At 35.2% G+C, this 27,263-nt stretch overlaps 1 protein-coding gene across 1 annotated transcript; it reads left to right on the top strand.

The window, feature by feature from the left end:
- Positions 1-27,209, top strand: LOC131855366 (uncharacterized). The gene is made up of 6 exons (XM_059206625.1): positions 1-145; positions 15,000-15,173; positions 21,816-21,947; positions 23,138-23,210; positions 24,813-24,886; positions 25,354-27,209. The coding sequence occupies exons 2-6, from the start codon at positions 15,006-15,008 to the stop codon at positions 25,867-25,869; spliced, it is 963 nt and encodes a 320-aa protein (XP_059062608.1). The 5' UTR covers positions 1-145; positions 15,000-15,005; the 3' UTR covers positions 25,870-27,209.
- Positions 27,210-27,263: the final 54 nt, after the last annotated feature.

Raw genomic sequence — 27,263 nt, 5'->3', positions numbered from 1 at the left:
ATGTAACCAGTGGTCATCGTATTTTTTTACCTCCTTGCATTTTGATACCAAAATATTAGTTATTCGCAAAGTGGTATTACGTGAACAAGATGAAAATAAGAGCCCACGCACTTCGAGAAAGGTGGAATGCGCACCGCTAGCATCGGTGAGACAATTTAAAAACGTCTACTAACTAACAGTAATGTCCTTATTTATAACTGATTAAAAAAAACTGTAGTCAATTGCTTGTTAACCTTTTAACTGAAAGTGGTAGACGCGTAATTTGACGCTGTGTCGTGTTTAATTTTATTACGATTCCGTTCGTCGCCGCATAGCACACATTAACCGTACTCAAGATTTGTATTCGGCCGATCGAAATTGTTAAAAAAAATTGTAATCATTACTTATCATAAATTGTTTTGTTATCTATATTAGAACAAAATTCACATTTAAACCTTTGATTGGGCATAAACTGTGTATTATTATCGTTAATTTTACTAATGCATAGTTATCGGTTTATATTACTTACAAAAAAAATATTCTAATCAGATGTTTGAATTGATTATGTGGTGTACCATTGTGTAATTGAGTGATACCGCGCTTTCGGAGGGTTGATATTTGTATCATATGGTGCTATTTATAAGGTATGTTTTACTACATAAATCTTGTATTCTAATTTTAAATATTTATTCTAAATGTGTATTAACTTTATTTATTTTTAAAATTTCTCACCAGTAATAATATGTAACCTGCCAGCAGTGAGTCTATGGACTAAAATAAGATTTGTCAAAATAAATTATTATTTATTTGATAAATAATTACTTATAATTAATACTATTTTTAAACATTTTACAGTTACATTAATACAAGTAAACCAGCCAGAAATAAATTGTTTCTTTTTTAACTGCCATACAGTGAAGGAATTTAAATTGGCAGTGGCCACATAATAGGCTTTATTAATGACACTGGCACATTGGGCCTTGGTAATCTTTAACTATAGATAAAAAACTGCTACATATCTTATGTTACCTCTATCTAATAAAATGAACCTGTTACTACCTATGCTTGCTACTGGTTTGTGAAACTAGATATCCATGAGATTATATAGATAAAACTGATTTCCATATAAATGAAATGTAGAGCAGCAACTATTTTTACTGATAAACAAATTTTAGAGGATTTTCTATTGTTTATTTCTATTTTATTCCAAATACAAATTTTAGGGCTTTATTTTTTTGTTTCATCATTCATATTAGTCATCATTAATTATATTTGCTGATTGATATTACATGATACCTATAATATATAAATTACCATGTATTTTTTTTAAATTGTTATATTTTTCAAGAATGGAAAGACAAAGTTACAAAATCATACATCCTATCTCTAATACCTCTTTGATTTCTACCAAAAATATTCTTATTTCTTTTTTATTGCTTACAGTTTAATAGAGAGGCCAAGTGCCTCATCCCATACATACATATAAATGTTGCAAAATTGTTTAGTGTTATTGGTTTTATTACTGCTTGTTGGTTTATACAACATTTAGTTGCCTTTAACTATTCAATATAAGTATAAGTACCTATTATATATATAATTTATTATGCATCATACATTGTTATCAGTGAAATTTACATGAAATACCTATTTGATAGCTAAAGATTATTGTTTAAAAACCTCAAGTAATAGATATTTCTTTTTATCTTGGCAAATATAAAAGGGGCATTAAATATTATAATAATAGGTATCAAGATTTGTGTTCACAAATCATATTTGCCTGATTTTCTACTGTATTGACACATAGTATTTGAAAATACAACAGAAATTCAAATATCATTTGAACATCCCTACACACTAGCCTCAAGATATTACAACTTCACCCTCTTGCTTTCATACTTCTCCAAAAAGTACACATGTTGATAGTCCACAAATTTTAGTCATCATAATAATTTCTTTTATAAGTTGTAATTGTTTGGTGATTTTCATCCGCAATGACAAGATTATCATCCCATCAAAGGGAGATATATGAAATATATATATAAAAAAATAGTAATAATATCCCTGGACAATTTACATAGCACCATCTGGTCCCAAGCTAAGCAGAGCTTGTGCAATGGGCAGTAGACAACTGATACCTATTTTTATTTTTGAGAATACATACATATTATACATACAAAACGCCCAGACCGATACAAACAATCATGTCATACAAAAGTTTGTGGCTTGCAAAGTAGTAAACCCGTGACCATCTGGAATAAGGCTGCGACCACTGCACTATAGAGGCCATCAATATTAATACTTTAAAATATCAGATATGCCAAACTCCAAAGTAACAAAACAGAATTTATGTATGTTGCAGTATTATTTTATATGCATATATAAGTAAATTACAGAAATAGACTTTTTTCTTCTTTGAAAGAGAAATATTTTCTTCAGTGCTTTTCAACAATGTTACAATATACAAAACAAACAAACGAAAAAAAAAGAGATCAAATAAAACATATATAATTAAACTTAATTTACCATGTAAATAATTAAAAATAATTATAAAATAATCTTTTTTTTACATACATAGGCACTGAAATGGCTCCACTCAGCTTTAATGTATGTCCTATATGAATATACAGCTAGTTTTCAGTCACATACAGCTTGAAATACGGAGATATATAAGATTATTGTCAAGACATTGAAATATAAAGAATAATATAAAAAGAAGTATAAATTTAAATACATATTTAGAATATAAAATACATTTCTGATTAGCCAGTACAGTATAAAAAAAAGTATACTTTGTTCAAAGTTGTCTGTGTAGGTACATCTTCCTCACCTATTTAAGCCGCCAAGCAGTTTGCTTTGTGAGATGACTTGAGTCTATTTAAAAGTATAATATAATAATAATAATAATCTCAGGTCTGGACAATTCACACAGCGCCATCTAGACCCAAGTTAAGCTATATAAAGCTTGTGTTATGGGTACAAGACAACTGATACAAATACATAGATATTTTTTTTTGCGAATACATACATATTATACATAGTAAACACCCAGACCGATAGAAACAATCATACTCATGAATACAAATGTTTGTGCCGTGCGAGGAATCGAACTCGCGACCGTGGGGAGTAAAGCGGTGGCTAGACCACCGAGGACCATTGAGCATTCAATTAATTTTACATACATATTACATACATTAGTAAATTATTTATTTAATTGACGGATTATTACGGACGGAAATTATTTATTTGACGGCCTCGGTGGTCTAGCGGTCTAGCACACCGCTTTACGTCCGATGGTCGCGGGTTCGATTCCTCGCACGGCACAAACATTTGTATTGATGAGTATGATTGTTTGTATCGGTCTGGGTATTTTCTATGTATAATATGTATGTATTTACGAAAAAAAAAAATATATCTATGTATTTGTATCAATTGTCTAGTACCCATAACACAAGCTTTAGTTAGCTTAACTTGGGTCTACATGGCGCTGTGTGAATTGTCCTGAGATTATTATTATTATTATTTATTAAATAGAAAAAGACAAACTCCAATTATGTACCAAAACTGACAATAATTTGAATGGAGACCAACACAAAACCTAATACCGGACTGTACGTTGATAAATAACTAATAGATAAGGCTTGTACAAGGCTGATTGGACTTTTACGAAACGATAATATGCGTAACGCGATAATTAAAATATTCGACTCACTTAACTAGTTTAAATCTAGTTTAATTTAATATTTTATCAGCTTATACCTGTTTATGACTATTTTTTCGGACTACTCTAATGTTGTTGGCCGCAGCTGGCCTTTACAGCTTCACCGGACGATATGGGGCGAGTGTAGATGGCACTTCAAACCAAAGGAAGGACTTATGGAGCGGCTGAAGGCCAACTCCCGCCAGACGGATACGATTTTAGTCTGAGGGCACCACTAGGGGTTCCAACCTCGGCTCAGGCCGTCGTAATTTCGATCTCCGTTTGAATTAGACTGGGAACAAAGAGGTGTTAGGAGATTGAGAATTTAACCAATTTCAAAGTTGGAAAGTTCCTTATATCTTATACTAGCTGTTCACGCGGTTTCAGCCGCGTTAATGTTAAACATAAAATATAGCCCATGTGTTATTCTGATGCATAAGTAATGTTACTGTAAAGTTTCATCAAAATCCGTTCAGTAGCTTTTGCCTGAAAAAGTAACAAACATCCATACTTATAAAATTTCGCGTTTATAATAGTACTAGCTACTCGCCCCGACTTCGCACGGGTGTACATGTACTATATATATAAACCTTCCTCTTGAATCACTCTATCTATTAAAAAAACGCTTCAAAATCCATTGCGTAGTTTTGAAAATTTAAGCACACTGTTAGAAACTATTTTTATACCTTTTTTATTATCATGTTTTTTTATAATATTATATTGTTTTTATATGACATAAGTCAATTTAATACAAACAATATTCTTCAACTACAACGGTGCCGTTTTACTTTTGCTCGTCGTCTCGGTCTCCATCCTTCACACATACAAAGGGACGGACAGACAGCGACAGCGACTTTGTTTTATACTATGTAATGATTAAGATACAGCGTGATATATCCAATATTTACTACACATAGGGGAGGGATAGTAGTAATGGAAACTAGCGACTGATTACTAGCAATATTTTTACAATTATGCTTGATTTGGAGATTTTTTTTATATTAGACTGGCAAATAAGCTTACGTCCCACCTGATGGTAAGTGAACCGTCGTCTTATACATGAACAGCACTACGGACATCACGCTCCAAACCATCTATGACTTCATGTTGTCCTGGTACTTTCACTGTAGTATCGCAGTATCACAGCTCACTCCTTACAACCAGATTGGTAATAATAATTAAGCTTACGTCCCACCTGATGGTAAGTGAACCGTCGTCTTATACATGAACAGCTACGGCCATCACGTTATCATGTGACACTCGTGATACCACTTCAGACTAAGATGTCTACCTGTAATTTCACTACCAATAGTGGCAATGCTTGATTGCTATTGATACGGATGACGACGGTGGTCTAGCGGTTTAGCACACCGCTTTACGTCCGATGGTCGCGGGTTCGATTCCTCGCACGGAACAATTTGTATTCATGAGTACGATTGTTTGTATCGGTCTGGGAGATTATTATTATTATCTAATGGTTCATGTACATTTTTTTAATTTTTATTTCGATATTTTAGTGTTGGTAATTTTGTTCATTTGCGTTCAGTTTTTTTGCAACTTGTCATTAGGCAAAATGTCACTAACTAGTTTTCCAAAATTTACTTCGGTTGTTACGCGAGGCCCCTGCAAGAGTGGGGCCCCGATTGCCCTGTTTGCCACCCCCTAAACCCGCCACTGCCAGGGGTGTTACGCAGGGGCGGATCTACCTAAGGGCTTTTTGGGCCGCAGCCCAGGGCCCCGAGGATACAAAAGACCCCAGTCTCCACTGAAGCGATTTAGACTATAAAAAATATATATAGAATGTTAAAAAACCTAACATAAGGTTGGCGACCCTGCGATCAATTAACCCATGCAAGTGCGCGTCTATACGAAGGAACGGAGAATTTCTGGTCGCTTGTTTTTGGTCTGTGTATTTTTTTAGTTGAGTAATATAATTAGGTAGATCTCTAAGTAGATTTAGTCCAAGGCCCCTGAAATTCAGGATCCACCCCTGGTGTTACGTACGCGTAAGGATCGGCACCTTAAGAAACCTTAATATACACTTCTTGAAAAACCCCACGCTGTAGTCTCGTGAGTAAAGCTTGTATTGAACAAGTCTAGATTTTGAATATTAACTATGAACAGTTGTTTAGTCTATCTAGATATATTATCTCTAATTACCATACTTGACTCTCGTCTCCGACTTTACTACATTTACATAAACAATTTATATGATTTCAATATATTCGCCATTTCAAAAGTTTGTCAACTTACCGATTATATACACAATGACATGTAGATACCTAGGTTTCTAATTATATTAGTAACTAGCTGTACCCGCGACTACGTCCGCGTGGAATTTAACTTTATTTTTCTAAAATAAAAGTAACCTAACTTACTCCTTATTACATCAACTACCTGCCAAAAAAAGTCCCGTCAAAATCGGACCAACCATTTCAGAGATTAGTCGGAACAAACGGAATTTGATAATAATAGACCTACAAAAATTGTAAAAAAAGTCATTTTGGTGTGGTATCGTATTTATATTCATATGCATGTAGTAAAAAACGGTTATTACATTATTACAAACAGACACTCCAATTTTATTTATATGTATAGATAATCTACTATTACTAATAGTACCCTTCCCTATGGGGAAAAGGGGATTAACAATCCCCGTAATGTGGACTAATAGCCCCATTGCTAGCAATGTACCATGTCAGGTTGACCTCCACACAAATTCATGGTGAATTTACCACGATGGGTTAACTGACCTGACCTCATGCTCATCTTCTCATCCTCCTGGTGTCCTGCGTAAACCATTGGCGCAGGCGGGTGCACCATTCCATTATCATCCATAAGAAAATCCCCTTTCTCCCCTATAGGGGATGGTTACCACGTACCATCAGGCAGGCCGTTTGCTTAAAAAAAAGTATCAGTGGATTTCCATACATAAAATTCATCCACGATACCTTCCCACAAGTTCAAGATCATCAGACATACATAGGTAATAATAACCGCTTTTGAAATGTTACGATAACTGGTTATTTCACTCGTAAAATTAACATTGACTAAAAAAAACTAGATTCGAATACTGTTTGAACTTCAGGTTTGCGTTACTAGTTTTCGATTAGTCCTCTTCTATTTTTAAATTTAATATTTTCCCGCTCTTTTTAATAGTTATATATAGAACGTTATTTGCACCCATGTGCCAAGCTATTAAAAAAAAATCTAACCTTTTTTAAATTTTGATAGTTTTAAAAAAAGAATTTTAGATATTTAGATTTCGAATGTTAGGTGAAAGACAATAATGGAAACTATATATATACGGCCATGTTACAAAACGACTTTAGTATATTTTCATGTTTAACATGTTAAACGATTATTTTATTAGAAAAGAAGTAATATTTTACCTATATATTTATGATTACTAACAAGATAACAACCCAATAAACTTAACCAGCAAGTTTTATAAATAATAAATATATAATTTTCTTTTTTTTAATATACTTAAGAGTCGTTTTGACCGTAGTGAATGTCAAATAAGCCAGTCTCATAAATGTTTAAGTTTAGATTCCAATACCTAAAGTTCACCGGAAACTTGCGTCAATAGTTTGGTCTGGGCATTTGTACGGTTTTTTCTATCCATAGAATAGAATAGAATAGAAAATCATTTATTCAAATAAACTTACATTGAAGCACTTTTGAATATTTTTTACTGTTTTTATACATAATTGTATTTTCTGTGAGAGGAACAATAAAGAGTTTCATTCATTCATTCATTCAATAGTCATCACATTTTTTTTTAATCTACCGCTCATTCGGAAAGCTGTCTTATCACAAGAAGAATGAGCAAGAAACTTGCGTGTTGCTCTTTTAAATAATTTTATTGTTACTTTACATTTTAAGTTGAAGTGTGTGAATACAAACTACCAATTAGCACTAATTCAATTAAATACTCATATAGACCATAGACATTTTCTGCATAGGGCCTGTTTAAGTATTACGTAAGCAGATTTATTGCAATTACTTACTTTATTGCTATTGATTTTACTTGAGTCTCTTACTCATGAACTTTTTTTTAACTGTACAGTCGTATGTATCTAATGTAATAAGTCAGAGTAGTCACTTTATCCTAAAAATTCAAGATATATAAAATTAAAAAAAAATTAAGAGCATCAAAAACATGCAGACATAGCTGTATGGGCGCCGTTCCTTTTGCCTTTCTGTTAAAAGATAAAAAAGAATAAAAAAAAATTATTCAAACAGCGCCATCATTACAAATTGTTACAAAGATCGAGGCGGACTTGGACTTGCCTATGAAGGTCCCTTCAAAACGAATCTACTAGAATATTTAGGCATGTGCCTAGGACCCGTCCTTATTAAAACTACCAAACTAGTATATTGTAAACTATTTGTATCAGTTGTCTAATACAAGTTTTGGGACTAGATGACGCTGTGTTAATTGTCCATGGTTATTTGTTTCTTAATTATTTGTAAAGGATGGTATCCCTCCTTTGACGAACAAAGAAGCACCAATGATTATATTTTTTTTACAAGACTAATGTCATATAGACAAAGCAATTACTATAAAAAAACAGAAAATCTATGTATGTAGGTATGTATAATATATATTTCCGCCATTTTTTTTTTGTTTTAGATATTTATTCTCATTAATAATTACAAATAATTCAAAGAATAAATAAACTAAAATTATTAATACATATAATTAGTAAATCACGAGAACTTAACACATTTTATTTTTATTGACTTCTACGTATCGTACGTACTAATTATATTTATAAATAATGACAGCATCAAATTTAAAACAGTATATAAAAATATTAACTTATATCTTTATATATAAAAATTACGTGTCACGTAGTTTATCCGCGATGGACTCCTAAACTACTGAAACTATTGCAAATTTGATTTGCACATTGTGTGTAATTTGATCCAACTTGAAAGATAGGATAGCTTACATCTCAATTTATAGTCGCAATATTATTTTATTCAAGAACTTTAGCCACAACGCACGGCCGGGTCTGCTAGTACATATATATATTTAGATGTAAACAAAGAAAGAAAACTGAGTATATATCGATATTAATATAAAAATACAAACACTTGAAGACAAAGAATAGATTGCTATCGAAATCAAGATGCCCTTGGCCTTTCTTTGTCAAATTTATTCGTGAATTACTTTTACTTTGATTGTAACAATTGCTGGCAATATCTTACTAATATTATAAACGTGAATTTCAAAGTTTGGATGGATGTTTGTTACTCTTTCACGCAAAAAGTAGTGGCGGGTTTTGATGAAACTTTACAGTAATATAGGTTATACATCAGAATAACACATGCTATATCTAAATATATATAACTCAAAGGTGACTGACATAATGATCTATCAACGCACAGCCAAAACCACTGGACGGATCGGGCTGAAATTTGGCATGCAAGTAGATGTTATGACGTAGGCATCCGCTAAGAAAGGATTTTGATTTATTCTACCCCCAAGGGGATAAAATAGGGGTTGAAAGTTTGTATGAAACTTTGTCAAATGTAAACCGATCGGGCTGAGACTTTGCATGCATAAAGCTACTATGACGTAGGCATCCCTAAGAAAGGATTTTGATAAATTCCATCCCTAAGGGGATAAATTAACGCGAGCGAAGCCGCGGGCAAAAGCTAGTTTATAATAAAACCGCGGGCACAGGTATTATGCTATAATTTAAAAGATATTATGTAAATTGGGCGAAATATAATAATAAATGTCAAGTAAGTGTGATGCAGACGAAGTCGCGCGGGGCAGCTAGTTATAGATATATAAATTACTAGCTGTGCCCGCGACTTCGTCCGTGTGAAAAGACGATACTTCCATATAACCTTTCATCTCCCTTTACAACCCCTTATAACCTTTTTTACGCATTAAAAAGTAGCCTATATTCTTTCTCAGGGTCTAGACTATCTATGTACCAAATTTCATTTAAATCTTTTTGTATGCGCCAAATAAATATTTAACTTAAGCTACTTTTATTTTAGGAAATTCTCTAATTAACTTTAAAATACTGTTAAATTAAAAAAAAAATCACAATTCAAAATATCTTTATTCCTGTAGGTCTATTACAGACTCTTATGATATGTCAAATCTAACGTCAGTTGGGAATGATTTCGAGATGGGAAGAACTGACAACTGAAACTGAAACTCAGCTCGTATTCTTTTCAAATTAATATTATACACGTTTACAATAATACAGATTAATTTTTAAATACAAACTTGGGAGAATAGAGTGACCAAGAATAGAGTAACTGTAATTTGACCGGTGGACTGTATGAGTATTGAAATGGTGAAAACACGTATATAATATGATAGTAAAATATATTAGAATGCAATTGCGAACCATCCAAAAGACAATGAGAGAATAATACAATAAATTGAAGTATATCAAATAACATGACATATAAAAAGGAACTCTTCAAAAATATACATTTAAAAATAATAAAAATATCAAAAGTTTTTGGCGGTCAGTCGCCAACAGTAACAATAAATAATAAATAATGCCATGTCAGAAATAAGATTTTTCAGTGTGATCTTCACTGTGTTAAAAAAATGTAAATTAAGGCATAGTTTTCTTGAATCAGTGGATTTCCGCATAATAGTTCGCATCACATACTTTTCACGTAGGACAAAGGCCCCTCCTCCGATGGATCCCCCGTCCAATTCAAACGGGGACCGATATTACGACGGCCGACCCTAGGTTCGAACCCCTAGACTAAAGTCTTATCCGTCAGACACAAGTTGGCCTTTAACCGCTCCATAAGCCCTTCCTTTAGTTCGGAGTGCCATCTGCACTTGCCGCCTATCGTCCGGTGAAGCTGTAAAGGCCAGCTGCGGCCAACAGAATTAGAGTAGTCCGAAAAAAAGGACAAAGGGGGCCCTATGCGAAAGGCGCAAAGCCCAGAGCCTCGCAAGGAGTAAGGCCACCGCTGTTTTTGCCACAGATGCAAAAATCTCGCTAGTTTAACGCCAGATAATGTCAAATGGCATGTAAACTAATATAATACAGGTGTTTATTATGAATTTGCATACCGGACCATACTCGCACTTGTTTGAAATATTTGAATGTTGAAATTGATAACATCCAAATATCTCAAACATATCGCATTATGTAATACTTGACGGCCTCGGTGGTTTAGCGGTTTAGAACGCCGCTTTATATCCGATGGTCGCGGGTTCGATTCCTCCGTCAGAAACAAACATTTTGTCCAAACGACTAAATTGCGACACGTAGTTTGGTCGTTTGATGATGCCTCGGTGGTCTAATGGTTTAGCACCTCGCTTTACTTTCGTTGGTTGCAGGTTTGATTCCTCGCACGATACAAATTTTGTCCATAAAACCAAACTACGACTCGCAGTCTAATCGTTTGATCGATGCCTCGGTGGTAGAGTGGTTTAGCACCCCATTTTATTTCCGATGGTCGCGGCTTCGATTTCTCCCACGATAAAAACATTTTGTCCAAACAACCGAATTGCGAGTCGCAGCAAATAGTCAACACTAGGCTTCCAAGCTTCTGCCTCGTTCAGAGACGAAACACGTGTCGCAATATGGACTCAGTAACGGTCGGAATTTGATCACCAATAGAGAAGGTCGTAACAGTAGTCAAGTTTCCGCACTGAATATTTGTGGTCTCACACATAATAATAATTTTTTAAATTGTTAAACAAAATAATATTCCGCAAAATAACACCTAATTCCATGAATCGTGTAAATATAATAATAAGAGGATGCTATGGAACCTTTTTTTTTTTTTAACGTGTGGAAAATCTTCAAAAGACCGTCACCCTGCCGGAGGGAGGGCGGGGCAGTGTGTGAGATTTGTACTCACCAAAAACCACACGGTGTACCTACGAGCGCCTATGCCGGAGCCAGGGGATTCGCGAGTGCATTTCTACCCCAGCTCCGACGGCGACGGCCCGCCCTGTAGATGTTGTAGGGCAGGCCCCATCTCGCTATGTGGTTAGGGCGACCTATTTCGCCCTACTCCATTGTGGAGGCGTGTGGGTACACGCGCACACCTCCGGGGCCTTTGGATTGGGGGGATTGCCTCCCTCAAGGCAGTCACCCCGGCCCCAGTGGGGGATAGAAGGGGGTGAAGTTGGATACGCCCCCACCTCTAGGCCTGGCTCTTCTGCGGCGGAGGGAAGCGGGACGAGCTGACTCCCGCTCCCTTTCCGCCGCCTCCTTCCGCGAGATAACTTCCTCGCAGAAGGAGCTCACCGCCAGCCACGATCTCTCGCTACTGATCATCCTCCGAACTAAATTCGGCAGCGAGAGATCGTCCCCCACTATTCGTGTGAGGACACGGCGCTCACTCTCAAACGCTGGACATATTTCCAGCGTGTGTTGCGCCGTGTCCTCTACACCTCCGCACTCGTGGCAGCCGGTCGTCGGCTCCTTCCTCGCCACATGACACAGATACCGCCCGAAGCAACCGTGCCCGGACAATATCTGTGTCATGCGGTACGTCAGTGGCCATCTCCTATTCATCCACCTTTTGAGGATGATGCTATGGAACCTGCGCTAGGAAAGCCTGTGTACAAAATTAAGTATAAAGTTATATATGTATATATATATATACCATTTTATTAATATTTACACGATTTTTACTGTTACTGAAGTTCTGTAAATATTAATAGAATGGTATAATTAAAAAAATTATATAATTAAATAAAAATAATTATCCCTGGACAATTAACACAGCGCCATCTAGTCCCATAAAAACTAAAGCTTGTGTTATGGGTACTAGCCAACTGATATAAATACTCGTATTTTTTTTAATACGTACATAATTTACATAGAATACACCCAAACAGATACAAACGATCATACTCAGGAATACAAACGTTTGTACTATGCGATGAATCGAACACGCGACCATCGGAGGTAAAGCGGTGTGCTAATCCACTCGACCGTCGAAACCGTCAAAGTATGGATGTTTGTTACTCTTTCACGCAAAAACTATTGAACAGATTTTGATGACATTTTACAATAATATAGCTTATGCATCAGATAACACTGGCTATAAATTCCATGCGGATGAAACCTCGAGCACAGCTAGGAATCTGAGGTCAGGTCAATTAGTCGTGGCAAATTCGCCAGGAAAAATTTCATGCGGGCGGAACCGCGGGCATTGCTAGTTATTATTCTCGAAGTCGGTGAAGAAATTGGAGAAGGTACGCGAAGAATAACGACTCACACAAACAATAGACTATTGTCATACAAACATTAGCCCATCGTGGCAAATTCACCAGGAAAAATTTCATGCGGGGGAAACCGCAGGCACAGAAAGTTATTATTCTTGATGTCGGTAAAGATATTGGAGAAGGTACGCAAAGAATAACGCATCACACAAACAATAGACTTATCATATTGTGTTATCAATCAATCAGTCTATTATTCTAATTAATTTTTTTAATATTCGTTTTACCACCTAGAGTGATAAAGATAGGTACATCGTGACGTCACCAGAAATCGATTACACGTACTTACAAAGCTGTGAGTCAGAGCAGGACGTAAAATATCTTTACATCCCTCTTGCGAAATTATATATCAATAATATGAAATCAAATATTTTTTGACAGCCTCGGTGGTCTACCACACTGTCTTACTTCCGATGGTCGCGAGTTCGATTCCACATACGGTACGAACATTTGTGTTCATGAGTATGATTGTGTGATCAGTCTATATATATAATATGTATGTATTTACGAAAAAAAAATGTTTATGTATTTATCAGTTATCTAGTACCCATAACACACGCTTTAGATAGCTTAACTTGAGACTAGATGGCGCTGTGTGAATAAAAAAAAATATATTACATTTTTTACATACATTACATGAATACAAATGTTGATTGTGTGAGGAATCGAACCCGCAACGATCGGTGGTAAAGCGGTGTGCTAAACCGCTAAACCACCGAGCTCGTCATTAGTAGGTTAATAGAATTGCACCAATAGATTACAATTTGTACGTATGTTACATGCGTAATATCCTAATTGCCTTATCTGATTGTGAGACTTTAAAAAAAACCAATGCGGATAGGAAGTACTAGATGTGTCCGCGACATCGTGCGCATGGAATAGTGACCTTAACCAAATAATATTTAATAATCTAATCAACAAAGTAAAAAAAAAAGTATCTCAAATCATCCCCTATTTTAATGGTAAATTTGTTACTAACTTCGAATGTCCTATTTATCTACATTTAATCAACAGCCTAAAAAATAAGTTTCAAACTTCTATCCAGTAATAGCTAGTAAAAAAAGATTTGATTCAGGTGATATCTCAGTTTTAATTAAAGAAGGGCCTCAAATATGGGGCCCGTGCCAAGCAAGATTTTCACGAATACTTTACGAAATATCTTGGTTTTAATAGAAGAAAAACCTCCAAATATTGGGCCCGTGCGAAGCCAGTAAATAAAATAATAATTTCAAAGAAAATGTTCAGCGATACCTTACTTTGAATAAAAGAAGTCCTCACATATTGGGAAGGCAGTAATAACTAGTAAACAAAATAATGATTTCAAAGAACATTTTAGGGGATATTTTAATTTTAATAAAAAAGGACCTCAAATATTGGATCCATGCGTAGCCAGTAATAACTAGTAGATAAAATAATGATTTCAAAGAACATTTTAGGAGATATCTGAGTTCTAATAAAAGAAGGATTTCAAATATTGGACACGTGAGAAGCCAGTAATAACTAGTAAATAAAATAATGATTTCAAAGAACATTTTAGGAGATATTTTAATTTTAATAAAAGAAGGACCTCAAATATTGAATCCATGCGTAGCCAGTAATAACTAGTAGATAAAATAATTATTTCAAAGAACATTTTAAGAATGTATCTTAATTTTAATAAAAGAAGGACCTCAAATATTGAACCCGTGCGTAACCAGTAATAATTAATAAATAAAGTAATGATTTCAAAGAAAATGTTAGGAGATATCTGAGTTCTAATAAAAGAAGGACCTCAAATATTGAACCCGTGCGAAGGCAGTAATAACTAGTAAACAAAATAATGATTTCAAAGAACATTTTAGGAGATATTTTAATTTTAATAAAAGAAGGACCTCAAATATTGGACCCGTGCGATGCCCGTAATAAGTAGTAAATAAAATAATGATTTTAAAGAACATTTTAGGAGATATTTTAATTTTAATAAAAGAAGAACCTCAAATATTCTGCCTGTGCGAAGCCGTTGCGGACGGGTTGTTAGTAAATAAAATAATACAGCACTGTACTTTGTATAGATGTGATGGTTGTGTATGTATGTTACAGACTGACATGTCAACCCGCAGCGGAGCTACAGCGCTCCGGGCCCGCCGCGGTCACAAGGAACGCTCCAAAAACTTTACCGAGTTGGAGAAACGCACGGTGCTCGAGCTGATCGCGAGGCACCGCGACGTGCTCCGCCAGGGGCGCTCCAACAACGCCACCAACCGGAGTAAACAGGTAACTCGACCGATCTATCATTTAGGAATGTTAACTGATTACCCCATTGCTAGCAACGTACCATGTCTGATAGATCCGTGTTCCGCCAGGAGCGCTCTAACAGCGCCACCAACCGGAGTAAATAGGTAACTCGACGAACTATCATTTAGCAATGTGAACTGATGACTCCATTGCTAGCAATCCATGCGGCTTCCCCTAGAAACCATGATGAATTTCTTTCGTAGACATCTTTGTAGAACCTTCATGATTATAACTCAAGAAAAAATCAAAAAAAAATATTTTATAACACGGTACAAACGAGCATGCGGCACACCTGATGGTAAGTCATTACCGCCGCCCATGAGCACCCGCAATACCAGGGGAATTGCAATTACGTTGTCGGCCTTTTAAAAAGGAATAAGTTCTTTTCTTTAAGGTTTCAATATCGTATCGGTTCGGAAATACCATTGCTGAAAGGTGATTCCACAATGTGGTTGTGCGAGGCAAAAAGTTTCTAGAAAACCGCACTGTGGAAGACCGCCATTCATCCAGATGATCAGGATATTTCAGTTTCTGGCGGGTGGTACGGTGGTGAAACTCAGCAGCTGGTATTAATCCGAACAATTCCTCAGAACACTCCCCGTGATATATGCGGTAGAAAATGCACAGATGCAATATCACGCCGCAAAGCCAATGGTCGACCCATTGGCTACATACAAATATAGTACAAATATGTATATTCAAATAGAACTTAATACAGTCACATTTTTTTTAATCTACCATTCATTCGGAACGCAGACTTATTATCACTAGAGGAACGAGCATGTGACTTGCGTGTAGGTCTTTTAAATAAATGTAGTTAAGTAAGTTGTCAATAGGTAAAGGTGTACGGTAATAAATAGGAAAACTATGTTAAACTTAAAAGATTTAAAATAAATTTTAGTTAATGTTAGTACATTATTATGTTCACAACTCGTTTGAAAAAGAAGAGAAAAGCACCAGCCAAGTTTCTGCTCATGCTTGGCTGAATTCTAAATGTAACATTACAAAAAAAATCTTCTGAATGATTTTTTTTGTAATGTTACATTTAGAATGTGTATGAAATTGATTTATATTTTAATACTATTTCTATATTGTTTGTAATAATAGCGTGTACAGGCCAAAAAAAAACAACACTAATAACATTATTTTAAAATAATTCAATAAGTACCGATCACAAATTTAGTAATTTATGTGGGGCCCTCAGGGCCCGACCCTTAACTAGTCAGATCTTGATCTAAATATGACCTTTGCATATGGCAGTACTACGGGCATCGGGTTATCATGTGACGCCCGTGATATCACTCATGTGTTCCCATTCCAAAGGACTAATATGTCAAGCCAAAACACCGCTTACAAAGCAAGCTGCTTGGCGGCTGGAATAGGCGAGTCTGAGGTACCTATGCAGACGACTTTTTACAAATATAGGCTTTGAACTAAAAACAGAATTATCAAAATCGGTTCACATAGAAGTAAGTTCTAAGATAAGAACATTCCTAAGAATTACTTTTTAAAAATCTGCCAATTGTGAAAGTTGTCCTTTTTTTGAAATCGGTATGAAAAGTAGGTTTCTGTCAAATACTTTAATTAGTTTAATCATAAGATAGAAAAAAACAAAGGAATTCCTATTTAATTAGTTATAGGAAAACATAATATGTAAGTAATTACTACATTACTTATCAATTATATATAAGATACTGTGATTATAAACAGCGTGTAATAGTTGATAAACGTTTTTTATGGTCACGAGTGAATGTGTACATACGCACACTGGGTTCTGTACTTACATTTTAACTTATAATATATTTATACTTTTTTCGAATTATTCACAAGAAAAAACACATGGCAAATTTCGGCCTGTACTCGGCAAAAATCTGCAGATTTTGTCAAGCTCAAAGGAAAACACCACTACACATCTATGTGGTTGTAGCCCACTCACGCACAAACGAACCTTTACTCTGAGGAGATAAAACCATCGCTCCTAAGAATATGCTTCAATTTTGTCCCTAACGGGTCTAGGTAGCGTACTTTGAAAAAAGGGCTAGCATAATAGAGCTATACAGGTCGCAGTGTTACAGGTCTAAGCATCTGACAATAGCCCAAAACCCCCAATAAAAAAATGGGTTTATATCCAATAACGATTGTAATTTGATCACCAATAGAGAAGGTCGTAACGCTTCCAGTAGCGGTGGTCAGGTTTCCGCACTAAATATTTGTGGTCTCACACATGCTAATGGTAGCAGAATTAAACAAAATAATATAAATCCATTAAATAAACTTAAGGTACTCTAAAATGGTCAAATATATATTAGTAAAGTTAGATGTTTAGTTGTTCATGTACCACCTATTCTATAGCATACAAAAAATGCATTTAAATTGAAACAGGGGTCTGAAATACCTAATGAGTGAGAGTTATTGAAGGTTTTATAAGGAAAAATGCGGAGATAATTATAAATGCTACTAATACAACAGAGATATATAAAAAAAAAAACATTAACAAAAATATGATTATAAAATTGAAAAATAATATAGAAATTTATCAAGGAGTCAATTACACGAATTGAGCGTAATGGAAATATTTGTTCATGTACGGGATTTTCATTTAATAGAAATATAGATTGTAAATAAACTGGCTTTAAAAAAATCTTTTTTTTTTTTAATATTTTACGGCTCTGGATACAAGAAAAAAAACATTCAATTGTGTTTCTTGCCAGTTCTTCTCAATTGTATCTGTATATACTAGACGGTAGGGAAAAAAAAATTATAATATAAGAAATTTGACGGCGACTTAAATTTCATAAGCGGCTAAAGTGTCTTGACTAAATGAGTTTTGAATTTAGAATTTTTTAGTTTATTCGTCGTTTTTTTTTAAGTAAGTATAAAAAGATTTACGGTACCCTAAAATGGTCAAACGTTAGTTAAATTAGATAATTGCTGGTCATATACGACCTTCCTACGTATATCGAGTTATCGCGTAACGGTTTACATACCTCCGATTATGTTTATCGTATTTTACCTTCTGCTCTACATTTGAGTAAAGAGATAGTTTGTAAAAAGTCTAAAACAGGAATGGGAATTTAATATTTTTTTATTTTCTCTATTAACACATTAAAAAAAAACAACGTAATCCATCGCGGCACATCGAGGCAGCGTACCCAAGATACTGAATGGCCATAGCCGTTGGGCAAAGTAGCTACCAGCTCTCGGGTCACAAGTAACTTTGATGGGCTGCTCTGAAATTTTCGTCAAATACAATTTCGCTTCCGGCCTCCAAGGATTCAACGTCTCCAGGGCAAACAAACAATATTGTTATATGTACTATGGATTACCACGTTTTAATGTATTTTTTTAATATCCCCTCATAATATTTAGCACAGATATCTACCGCTGCATAAATTCTTCCTTTGGTTTGGAGTGCCATTTGCACTCGACATCTATCGTCCGGTGAAGCTGTAAAGGCCAGCTGCGGACAACACAGCATTAGAGTAGTCCGACAGTTTCTCTGTACGACTCAAATCAGTGGTAGCAGTGGTCTACTGGTTTAGCACACCACCTACTTCCCATGCTCGCGGGTTCGATCCCTCGCAAAGTACAAACGTTTGTATTCATGAGTATAATTGTTTGTATAGGTCTGGGTGTTTCCTATGTATACACACATAAGTGTGTATTTTCATCCATCATACTCGTGAACGAGTGCTACATGTGAAAACTGTTCTGCTTTAATCACTACGACTGATTTACTCTTATTTTCAAACTCAACCAGTTGGTTGTCTATTTAATATTTTGAAACCAATGAATTTGTGTCAGTTGATAGTTTGTATTAACACATTATAACTTAAAAATGTAAAGTTACAACGATTATTTAAAAGAGCAACACGCAATCTTGTTCGTTCATCTTGTGATGAGACAGCTTTACGAATGAGCGGTAAATTAAAAAAAATAAGTAATGACTATTTTATACTATTTAAATTCAAGTATAGTTGAATAAAGAATTTCCTATTCTATTTACAAAATAGATTTTTATGTAATTATATTAGTTGTCCAGTACATAGAACACAAGCTTTGCTTAAATTGGGACTAGATGGCGCTGTGTTAATTGTCCTGGGTTATAATATTACCTACATAGTAACAATTTCCAAACTTGTTTTCAATTATAACTGCGCGGTAAAACATAATATGACACCTGTAGTCTGTGACACCATCGGTGCGATGTAATATAACACTATGTTTATTGCTGATACTGCACTTCGGTTGACTCGTGTAAGCCATAGATTATGGAACAGACGGTGCGAAATGGTAATTTATGAATGCCTACTCTATGTGGTGACTGGAAGAAAGCGATGTGTTGTTTTTTGTGTGTACATTTTACGTAGCCCCAGTATATCGTAATCTATACATATAAATAAAATTGGAGTATCTGTTTGTAATATTAAAATAACCGTTTTTTACTACATGCATATGAATATAAATACGGCAAATACACCAAAATAACATTATTTACAATTTTTGTCTGTCTGTCTGTCTGTTTGTTCCGGCTAATCTCTAATCTCTAATGGATGGACCGATTTAGGCAGGACTTTTTTTTGGCAGATAGCTAATGTAATAAGGAGTAACTTAGGCTATTTTAGAAAAAAACCTATAATTTAGAATAATCCACTCGGACGAAGTCGCGAGTACAGCTAGTTATCTATAGAATAGAAAACTATTTATTTCAATAAACTTAACTTTAAGCACTTTTCAATAATCATACTTTTTTTTAATATACCACTCATTCGGAAAGCTGGTCAACTATATAAATAAATAAAATAAAGTTTCTAATTTCTAATGAAAGTTTATGGTACTTACATAAAAAAAATGTCCTCCTGTATGTTCTTGCGAATCTCTGAAACGGTCTTTGATGGGACTTTCATTGGCAGATAGCGAATGTTATAAGGAACAACTTAGTAAACTTTTATAATTGAACTTTTAGTTATTTTAATTAAGTCTACATATAAACCTGATGTTTTCTATGTATATTTTATATGTATTTAATTTCGATTCCTCGCCCGGTATAAACATTTGTATAAGGAGTAGTATGAGTATGATTGTTTATGTTCGTCTGGGTGTTTTCTATGTATATTATATCCCATCTTGTACAACAGTCGTAATCAGAATGATTATTTTATTTATATTATTAGGTAGGGTCTCTAAAGTCGTATCCGTCAGGCGGGAGTTGGCCTTCAGCCCCTCCATAAGTCCTTCCTTTGGTTTGGAGTGCCATCTGCATTCGCCCCCTATCGTACGATAAAGCTGTAAAGGCCAGCTGTGGCTAACAGCATTAGAGTAATCCGAAAAAAAATAGGTAGGTAGTAGTAGGCAATACCCGTCTGTGTAATTTTTTTTATTAATCTTTGACATAAATCAATGCATGCATTAAATTCTCTTTAGAGTATTGAATTGACAAACAGTGACAATTTTGTGGTACATATGGATCCTCAAAGCCAGTTATATAACTATGTGAGTTGTTTAAACCCAATCAAAATATCTTTATACATATAACATTGTTTTTGTTTTGTTAAAATTCTGCCGATTTCTTTTCGGCGACAACCTTTCGGCGTATATGTATTTTTTTTTTTTGTTAATGTAGGTATATTAGTCATGCTTATGATAAGTCATATCTGGGGGGGGGGACGTGGACTAATAACCCTATTGCTAGCGGGGGGAGGGGATTGATGATATGTACCTACTATATAACTTTGACCTCCACGCGGTCTGAAGGAATGTGATAAATTACCATTAGCCAAAATGGGCTAACTGACCTAACTTCTTGCTCATTTTATCATCCTCCACTAGTGCCCCGTCAGCGAGAGCCGTTAGCGCAGGCGGATGCACCATTCCATTATCATCTAAATATAAACTCCATTGCTAGCAATGTACCATGTCAGGTTGACCTCCACATTTCTTCTGGAAACCATCGTTGTAGATTCTTGGTGAATTCAATACTTTGTGGTAACTGACCTTACCTCATGGTCATCCTATCATCCTCCACTGGTGCCTCGCCAGCGTCCATCCATTATCATACATATTTAATACAGAAAACTGATACATGTATTTAAAATACCCAGACCGATACAAAGACTCATACTCATGAATGCAAATATTTGCATCGTGCGAGGAATCGAACCCGCTATAGGAAGTAAAGCGGTGTTCTAAGTCGGTAGACCACCTCATGGAATCTTACTAATATTATAAACGTGCAAGTTTGGGTGTTTGTTACTTCTTCACGCACAAACTACTGAATGGATTTTAATGAAACTTTACTATAATATAGCTTATACATCAGAATAACACAGGCTATAAATTTCATGCCGGCGAAAGAGCGGGCACAGCTAATATAATATGCGATCGTTTAATCGATAAGACTTACGGGTCTAGGCAGCGAGCTTTGAAAAAGGGCGAGCACAATAGATCTGTACAGGTCTTAGCAATTAACCATAGCCCAAAACTTACCATATTTTTTTAATTTTTTTTAATTAAAAAATTGATAAGGGCTTTTTTACCTACATCTTCTAAGTATTCTCTTTTTTGTATTTTTTTAAGGTGCAATATATTTAAACTAATAGTGATTATTTTGTCCTGTTGTAGCTGGTGTGGTCGACCATATGCGAGGAGGTGAACAAACGGTGCGGCGGCGAGCGGCCGCGAACTCCCGCGCAGGTCAAGATGTGGTACGAGAACTACAAGAAGAAGTGCAAAATGCGCGCCCACGATACACAGGTACGGTTTCTTACCTCATCGGAATGAAAGACAAGGGTTACCAAGGTTTTTGCTCGAGGTTTCTCGAGTCGAGAAAAATCAAGAAGGAGAACTCGAGAAATCGAGAATTAATTACTACTACTATAATTCTCTCACAGAATTATACTAATTAAACCGCGGGAACAGCTGTCCTCGCGGCTTATCTAAATATATATAACTCAAAGGTGACTGACGTAGTGATCTATCAACGCACAGCCCAAACCACTGGACGGATCGGGCTGAAATTTGGCATGCAGGTAGATGTTATGACGTAGGCATCCGCTAAGAAAGGATTTTGATTAATTCTACCCCCAAATGGATAATATAGGGTATGAAAGTTTGTATGAAACTTTGTCAATTTTAAACCGATCGGGCTGAGACTTTGCATGCATAAAGGTATTATGACGTAGGCATCTCCTAAGAAAGGATTTTGATAAATTCCACCCCTAAGGGGATAAATTAACGCGAGCGAAGCCGCGGGCAAAAGCAAGTTATGATATAGAAACTATATTATTGTAATCTGTTATAAAAATGCATTCAGTAAATAAAAAGTAGTTATTACGTGAACAAGTAACAAACCATCCATCCATTTATTTTTGGACACTTACAAACTTCCGTGTTTATAATATTAGTTATCTTAGGATTTTGCAATAAAATAATATAAAATAAATGTATTTAAGGTAAAATGTGTTGTCTAGTACCCATAAGCTCAGCTTATCTTGGCACTAGATGGCGCAGTGTAAATAGTAACTAACCCCGGTAACTATTATTATATGAGAGGGCTATGCTTAGAGTTTCTCTGCCTGATCGTATCGGAAATGAAAAGATCCGCAGTAGAACCAGAGTGACCGCCATAGAAAAATTGCGAAACTGAAGTGCAATGGGCATGGCACAGCTCGTAGGACAGATGGCCGTTGTGGCAGTAAGGTGCTCGAATGGCAACCGCAGACCGGAAGACGCAGCGTGGGAGGGCTTCCAGCAAGTTGGACCGATGATCTGGTCAAGATCGCTGGAAGGCGTTGCCACAGCACTGATCGTCGTAACATCTTTGGGGGAGGCTTTTGTTCAGCAGTGGACGTCTTCCGGGTTGAATGATGATGATGATGATGATCATATACCATATATTATTTTAAACTACAATTTTCTTAAAGTTCATGTTGGTATTGTTACAGCAACCACCAGCCGACCCTCAGAATCTGCTAGACGGCATGCTCTGGCAGAACGTGCATCCTCTAGATGTTAAAGGTACTACCATACTCTTCAGTTCAATGTCCAAATCTTCTTTTGCCTTGTGTTCGGCTTTATACCGCTTCCCGCTCCTATTCGGCGCGCTCAATCTCTTGCTTTAAAGCATCAGTAAAAACTCATTTCCTTTCCCTTTAGTTCTACTTTTCCTTTTTCTTATAGTCCCTTTCTTTCCTTCAAACTTTCCATGGATATGTGTATTATTAAGTTTATGTATGTTTATGTAGGTATGTACATATGTATGTCTATATATAGTTATGTATATTTGCATGTATTATTTATACCCATCTTAGTTGTGTTGTCATTTGTACCACCTACTCTTTTTCTTATATTTTCACTGTCTAAAGTAACTGTACTGTACTTACTACCTAAAGGTTGCCTGTAAGAGATTGCTTAGCGACAAGGCCGCCTTTTGTACTCGTCATTGTTATACATATTTTTATAGTAATTAATATTTTCTGTAACTGGTGCAAAAAAGTGCAAAAATAAATAAAAAAATATATACTTGTGACAGCGGCATCAGCAATAAAGAGTTGAATGAGACAATAACCTGTATCATTCAACTCTTTAGCTTCCTCTTCCTTAACATTTATATTTGTATGTGTATTTACAAATCTTATATATAATATAATATTCTCGTGTCACAGTTTTCGTTCCCATACTCCTCCGAAACGGCTTGACCGATTCTCATGAAATTTTGTGAGCGTATTGAGTAGGTCAGAGAATCGGCCAACATCTATTTTTCATCCCCCTAAATGTTAGTGGTAGTCCACCTCTAATTTTTATTTTTTTATTTTTTAGACAAAATTTTTAGTTTCCACATTTTTATGATACAACATACAAAAATACATACAATCCTAAATTTTCACCCTTCTATCATCAACCCCTATTTTTTATAGCGTTATTAATTTATATGGCAAAACAACGTTTGCCGGGACAGCTAGTCCAAATATATAACTCAAAGGTGACTGACGTAGTGATCTATCAACGCACATCCCAAACCACTGGACGGATCGGGCTGAAATTTGGCATGCAGGTAGATGTTATGACGTAGGCATCCGCTAAGAAAGGATTTTGATTAATTCTACCCCCAAAGGGATAAAATATGGGAAGAAAGTTTATATGAAACTTTGTCAATTTTAAACCGATCGGGCTGAGACTTTGCATGCATAAAACTACTATGACATAGGCATCCCCTAAGAAAGGATTTTGATAAATCCCACCCCTAAAGGGATAAATTAACGCGAGCGAAGCCGCGGGCAAAAGCTAGTGATATATAATACAAGAAGATTCGATCCCTAATGACCGGCTTGTCATTATCCTAATACTGTCTTAACTTTTTTTTCTTCATTATGTTTTACGGCTCTGGATTCATGTCCTTTTGAGCCCTACTTTAACAAGTACACTAAAGTCGAAGTTTTGTTCTTGTTTTCAATGTCTAACATTTCTCTATTCATAAAATTCCGTCTTAACTAAACAACGGTGTTGCCATGCTATGATAGTAAATTCGCCACAAGAGAAAGAGATCAATAATTTGGGATGAATGGGGATGATTTGTGAGTCTCCACATATTATCATAAGAACCGTTTTCGCTATTGGCAGAGGAGGAGGGAGAGGCCACGGCCAGCGCGGAACTAGCCCACAGCGGTAAAGATGACGACTGCCTACCGGTTAACGTGAGTATTCTTTTAAACACAATATTTTATGTAACTAGAATCATCCGTCATACTCGTGAACGCGTGCGGTTTGAGGGGACTGGTCTGCTCGGGTTACGAATACTGATTAGACTATTTACTTTATTTGCAATAGCTTATGCTGGTGTCCACTGAGTAGTAGTGAGCTGAGTTTCTTGCTTCCATTATTTCACCTCTCCAGATTATATGACGGTCTCGGTGGTCTAGCGGTTTAGCACGCCGCTTTCCTTTCGATGGTCGCGGGTTCGATTCCTCGCATAGTGCAAACATTTGTATTCATGAGTATGTTTATTTGTATCGGTCTGGGTGTTTTCTATGTATTTACAAAAGAAATATCATAAGTATTTATATCAGTTGTCTAGTACATATAACACAAGCTTTGCTTACCGTGGGACTAGATGGCGCTGTATTAATCGTCTAGGTTTATTTATTTATTGTTATCGTTACAGATGTCAAACGGCCGATTATCCAGCACGAACGATAGCGACGACACGATGCCAAACGTACTTGAACCCCAAGTCCAAATCATCCACCATTCACCCCCAACGCCCCCCTCTCACAAACCCCACAACCCCCTAAATCCCCACATAACAGTCCTATCCAGCACCTTACACGCAAGCGAACAAGCACGCATACAACAAACCCTAATTCATAAATTGAACGACTTTTCTAATACTCCCCTAAATTTAAGCCACTTGGATGAAGACAGAAGAAAGAATGGACACGATAGAGTGAAAGAGAAGCAAGACGAACAAATTAAACACGACTGCGGGACGGCAACCGAGGAGGAAAGACTATACTTCAGTGCGAAGCGGCAACACGCCATATGGGAGCACGAGGCGAAAATGAAAATATTAAATCAAGAATTGAAACAGAAAGAAGAGATATTTTCATTGCAAAAACAACTCTTTATGATTGACTTAAAGTTGAAAATGGATTTTTTAGAAAAGGTTGGAATGAAATGAAGATAGCCGCAAAGTCGGAGAGTGGATTTTGTGAAAATGTTTACATTAATTAGTCTTTAAATGACTTTTTTGGTTGATGTTCATTATGAATTTGTCTTCCATGTTTATTCTAAATTTGAATTTATTAAAAAGAAATTATCCACACATCCGACTGCGCAAATAGTCATAGAGTGCCATGATTCTTGTGTAATTATTATGTATAAAATGATTTTTCTTATGTAAAATATTTTTACATGTACACCACCGAACGGTGATAAACATCTTTGCCTTTTAAAAAGTATGACGGTATAGTCTATGGTCTGAAAGTATTGGTACAAAATTGTTCATTTTGAACAATCAAAGTATTAATAATTGTACCAAATGGGTTTTGAAATGTGATCGAAAAGAGTACATTATTATTTTTATAAACATTATTTTCATAGCTTATTTTAATGTTATTTTTTTAGTTATAGAGACTTTAATACATGAAGGTTAGTCATTGAGGTATAGACAATATTGAGATTGTTATAAGCAAAATAGTTTATGCTTATTTTTTTTTTTGATACTTCAGTGCTAACCATGTTTTCGCTGCACAGAGCAGCAATATTATTTTTTATAGTATTATGATTATTTTATGGCAGCTAACGTATAATTACATATTTTTGTTATTAAAATTGAAAACTGCCAAATTGTAATATTGTTATATTTTTAATGTTTTTAGTACTTAGTTAAGTCTGTGGACTTTGATAGAATTTATATTAATACCCAATTTTTTGGGGGTCAACGTACTTTTGACAGCGCGTGGCAAAAAAACTGTAACCTAGTCTTAGTAAATATATAATTATATGAGGAAGGTTAATAGTTACAGGGAATTAGGGATTGTGCGTTTGTTTCGACCAGTATTTGTTTTCCCGCGAAAAAATTTACTCCAAACTTGACTGACAGATTAAAAACGTACAGATAATTTACTTAGAGGTTAAATATTTATTATCTACTTATTTTATGGTTATCTGGTGATATATAATGCAAAATTAATACCGCATACGACCTAACATTCGGTTAATATTTTTATATTAAAAATATTACGTACATTTAAAAAAAAATTGTACATGTATTATTTAGTTTAGGTGCGTTTGATTTATATATCTATATATATAAATGTTTGTAACGCATTGTATTAGTGGTTATTATGCGGTTTTATTTTTTTATATTTTTTTTTTATTTGTAAGGGAGGTTAACAGCGTCATATAATTATATATTATAGTCAGTGCCAATAATCAGAAACCATTGTTAATGTAATTGTAATTAAATATATATATGTTAGTTATTACATATATAAGTTTTATATTAGATGCGAGAAATACGTAAGTTAGTACGAATACGGAAAAATAAATTCGACATTATTATGATATTAT

Source organism: Achroia grisella, unplaced genomic scaffold, assembly GCF_030625045.1.
Source record: "Achroia grisella isolate CSIRO2021 unplaced genomic scaffold, CSIRO_AGI_Agris_v1 utg1360, whole genome shotgun sequence".
In the NCBI taxonomy this organism is placed as follows: Eukaryota; Metazoa; Arthropoda; class Insecta; order Lepidoptera; family Pyralidae; genus Achroia; species Achroia grisella.
Note: the sequence above shows the minus strand (reverse complement) of the source record. Positions and strands in the feature narration are given on the sequence as shown.